The 4,687-nt window shown below is 52.1% G+C and overlaps 1 protein-coding gene across 1 annotated transcript; it reads left to right on the top strand.

Moving 5' to 3' along the window:
- Positions 1–3: 3 nt before the first annotated feature.
- LOC113202404 (muscle M-line assembly protein unc-89) lies at positions 4–4,198 on the top strand (the record flags this gene model as incomplete). The annotated part of the gene is made up of 7 exons (XM_052277041.1): positions 4–1,920; positions 2,005–2,156; positions 2,230–2,417; positions 3,180–3,434; positions 3,544–3,693; positions 3,764–3,847; positions 3,930–4,198. Coding segments are annotated over 7 exons (3,000 nt in total), but the record flags the coding sequence as incomplete, so codon positions are not given.
- Positions 4,199–4,687: the final 489 nt, after the last annotated feature.

The raw sequence follows: 4,687 nt of genomic DNA, 5'->3' as shown, positions 1-4,687 counted from the left end.
GCAGAAAAGAAGAAAAAGGAAGAGGAGGCCACACAGCTAGAAGCACAGAAAAAACAGAAGGCTGAAGAGAAGGCCAAGGAGGAAAAGATAAAAAAAGAACAGGAAACAGCAGAAAAGAAGAAAAAGGAAGAGGCCGCAAAGCTAGAAGCACAGAAAAAACAAGAGGCTGACGAGAAAGCCAAGATCGAGGAGGAAAATCTAAAAAAAGAAAAGGAAGCAGCTGAAAAGAAGAAAAAGGAAGAGGAGGCCGCTCAGCTAGAAGCACAGAAAAAACAGAAGGCCGAGGATGAGGCCAAGGCCGAAGAAGAGAGGCTAAAGAAAGAGCGGGAAGCAACAGAAAAAAGGAAAAAGGAAGAAGAGGCCGCAAAGGTAGAAGCACAGAAAAAACAAGAGGCTGACGAGAAGACCAAGATCGAGGAGGAAAGTCTAAAGAAAGAAAAGGAAGCAGCAGAAAAGAAGAAAAAAGAAGAGGAAGCCACAAAGCTAGAAGCAAAGAAGAAGCAGGAGACAGAGGAGAAAGCCAAGGCCGATGGGGAAAAGCAAAGGAAAGAACTGGAAGCAGCTGAAAAGACGAAAAGGGAGGAGGAGGCTGCGAAGTTAGAAGCACAAAAGAAAGAAAGGGCGGAAGAGAAGGCCAAGGAATCGAAGCTAAAGAAAGGAAAGGACGCAGCTGACAAGAAACAAGATGAGGCGACTCAATTGGATGCACGAAAGAAAAAGAAGTCCGAAGATGAGGCCAAGGCTGAGGAGGAAAAGCTTAAGATACAAAAGGAAGCAACAGACAAGAAAACGCCGCAGAAAGAGGACGCTGGGAAACTGGAGGCTCAAAAGAAGGCAGTAGAAGAGTCGTCTTCTTTGGAGTCTCATAGAAAGAGGGCTACAGATATTCAAGCAAACATTGATGGATTAGATACTCAGAGTGCACTGAAAAGAAGTCTTGGTGAAACTTCGGTTGCTGCATGTGATTACGGGAACAGAGCGCAACGCGACGTTAGGGCTGCAATGGAAGAAGACATAGCACGCAGAGTTGACTTCACTTCCAACATGCTACAAAGAAGCCGCAAGAACCTGGAAGAAGACAGTGAGCGCCGTTCGTCTGCCCGATACGAAGAGGATGCAGCCAGAAGGCGAAAACAGCGCCAAGAAGACGCAGAAAAGTTCCGTAGGGATATGGATCAACTAGAGGAACGGCAAAAACGCATTCAAGAGGACAAAAAACGTGTTGATGAGCTTTCAAGCAGGTTAATGAAGGAGGAAGCTGATCGTAGAAGTCAACATGCTTGGGGCATAAGTGACGACAGCACCGTAGGCAAACTAAGGGCATCTATTAGTACATCACTCTCCACCCCAAGATATACAATGACCAGAACCAGAACTACTGATACTATTTCGAGCTTGAGATCGAGCACAGACGAGTTCGATGTTGGCCGCGGTAGGAGTAGATCCTCCTCGTCCTACCTGTACCGGCCACCGCGCGACGATATGCCGTACGGCAAGGGGCGCAGCAAAACCCCGGACTATTACAGCTTCACACCGATTCGACGACCAGATATCGGCTCATCCTACCTCGGGCTCAGCAGATCAACGTGGTCGTCTACATCCGCGCTAGACCGCCGGGGCAGGAGCACTGAGCGGGCGCTAGAAGACCTAAGGCTTGGCACAGCGCACCTGTACGAGGAAGGCCGACGACTAGCGAGGTCCGTCACGCCATCTCCGTTACGAGGAGGGTTGAGCGATCGCTGGAGGACCAGCACCTCGTACTTGTACGAGGAGAGTCGCACCCTAGCCAGGTCTGTGACCCCATCTCCGATGCGCGGCGGCAGGAGTTCGTCAGCGACGACTGGGCGTTACTCCCGACTCAGCTACGAGGACCTCCACACGGCTGATTCATACGGCTACGAGAGGCGGTCCAGGGCAATGGTACTGGCTGGTTTTACTTTTCTCTCGAATAAACAACGCGCATCATGACACTAAATATGTTTGATTTTCCCAAACTTGTTTCAGGAGCGACGACTTCGACCCACATTCTGCGCGCGCTTGTCGGATCGGGCCGTTTCGAAGGGAACGCGAGTCCGACTGGCCTGCAGCGTACTCGGTGCGCCTGACCTAAGAGTTACGTGGTGCAAGGACGGCTTCCCCCTGTTCTCGCAACCTAAGTAAGTATTGATATTAGCACGTGGTTCTCAAGCCTGGCGTGCAAGGTGTTATTTTTATGTTTTCTGATTGCAGCGTGGTTACCAAAGAGGTAGACGGCTTGTGCACTTTAGAGATTCCCACCGTCGAAGTATCTGACTCAGGGGTTTACTCGTGTTCGGTGCGGGATAAGAACGGCGAGGCCACAACCAGCTGCACACTCACCGTGTTCGGTGACAGCAGCCCAGCACCCCGGCCACCCATGTTTATACGGCAGATATCAGGTAGGTCAGAAGAATGAATGCCGACAGGTCACACCGGCACAAAACTACGCTAAATACCCGAACATACCAAGTCGCTGATCAACCCCGCACACTTTTGTACTATGCAACCCGCCCGCACGGCTCCATCCGGGACTGCATACCCACCAGGCGCTGTGGACCGGCTCCAAGCGCCAGCGCGTCGCTCCGCCACTGTTGTTGCAGCGTTGCTAAGGGGTTGTTCACGGTTTCAAGAGGGTCCCCGCGAGTCCGCGGGGGTGACTCGCGGGTGCGCGGGGGTAGCTTGCGGGTCCGCGAGGGTAGCACGCGGGTCCGCGGTGGTAGCTGACGGCAGTCACGGACCGCGAGTTTCGCCCACGGACCCACGTGCTACCCTCGCGGGTCCTCGAGTTACCCCCGCCGGTCCTCAAGATACCCACGCGGGTCGTCGAGATACCCACGCAGCCTCGCGGGAACCCCCGGAAAACCACGAACAACCCCTTTGTAACGCCCCAGGGTGGTGGCTGCAACAACAGTGGCGGAGCGACGCGCTGGCGCTTGGAGACGGTCCCCAGCGCCTGGTGGGTATGCAGTCCCGGATGGAGCCGTGCTGGCGGGTTGCATAGTTCAAAAGTGTGCGGGATAATCAGTCACCTGGTACAATACTTAAGTAAATACCTTTGCTGGCAAAACAAGGACGGGCAACACGGAAATTTTAAGTGTGTTAGCAGTATGACCCTCCCCGTTCCAATTCCCTAATGCTAACGAATCGGTTTGCCCTCACAGAGTGGTACCGTCCGTCAGTGGATGAGCTAACGCTCGAGACTCGCGTGAGCGCCCACCCTATGCCACGAGTAACGTGGCTGCTCAATGGGTCACCACTCCGCGTGTCGGACCGCTACGAACAGCAACAGCTCTCTGACGGTACCTGCAGGCTCATAATACGTGGACCTGATCCGGCCTCGGACAGTGGCCGCTACACGTGCAGGGCCGCCAATCTCGTATCCACAGACCACGTGGCACACACCATCAATTATACAGGTACGAAAAAACAATTACTGAATTTTGGTTCATTGTGATATTAATTTAGTTTCTTTCCTGGGCGAAATTATAATGCATCTCTGAATCCTCAATTCTTTTCCACTTTTAGGTAAAGATAAGTATGAAAGTCAGACGCGATCTCCTGTGCCTGGCTCGTCAACATACATCCGGGACAACCGACTGCCCAGGTTCGCCAGTTCACTGGTCGACAGTCAAGTGCCCGTAGGCGGTACACTTGCTCTCCAGGTGCAGGTGACGGGTAAGTCACTCGATTGTAACGTAGTTCTGCGGTAACCGAAGTGAGGTAAAAACAAGATATTGTCTCTTAGGTTACCCACGACCGCGTCTAGAGTGGCTTCTCGGAAGCGATCCACTGCCAAGAAGTTCGCCTCGATACAGATTACTCGAGGACGGTAGGTTTCAAGTATTTAGCGTCAGTGAAATTTATTGCACACACAAAGCGCTTACAGGGAAGTAAAGTGGTTTCTGATTTAGGGTCCGTTCACACACTGATGGTGTCTGGAGCAACCGCAAAGGACGCTGGACAGTACACGGTTCGGGCGGTCAACCCCCACGGATCAGCGGATACCTCGGCCAAGGTGGACGTCGTCACGCACGGCAGCGGGGGCGCCCACGGCGACCCGGCCATCTTCCTATCCCGACCAGACACCCTCATCACCGTGGCCCACGGTGAAGACATCACCGTGTCCTTCCGCCTGGCAGGGGATCCGAAGCCTAAGGGTGAGTAAGGAGGGACGCCCTGTGAGTAGGCAACTTATCGCACCCCACGGCACGTCGGGCTGCCGAGGCGACTCTGGCCAGCAGGAGTGTCTCGACGGGCCAGATCCCACACACGGCAGATGGCACGTTTCTCAAATGTACTGATAAATTTTTCGGTCCGGCACAGCGTCGATTTTTTTAAATATTTTTTTTAGCATTTTGATGTTTAGACGTTGGTTTGACTTAGAATTACTCTTCATACACGTTAGTCCAACTGAGCGTACGCCGAACTGATCGTTAGCTTATGCGGTCAGAAGACGAAATGAGCTTGGAAATTTTGGAGGTGGCATTACATTTTTAAAGCTCAGCGACCAAAGTGTTGTCTCTTAAGCGAAACAGTTTAGAATGCATCCAAACTTTTAGTCTAAGGGGGAAAATTTCATTGCCCAGGACGAAACTTTTTTTTTTTTTTTACGATGGTGATGGAAATAGGTAATAAGTTTTGGTTGAGCGATAGTGAATTTCACTCGAAG

Source organism: Frankliniella occidentalis, unplaced genomic scaffold (genome assembly GCF_000697945.3).
Source record: "Frankliniella occidentalis isolate FOCC.00 unplaced genomic scaffold, Focc_3.1 Scaffold5532, whole genome shotgun sequence".
Taxonomy (NCBI): Eukaryota; Metazoa; Arthropoda; class Insecta; order Thysanoptera; family Thripidae; genus Frankliniella; species Frankliniella occidentalis.
This window is presented reverse-complemented; position numbering and strand designations above follow the sequence as displayed.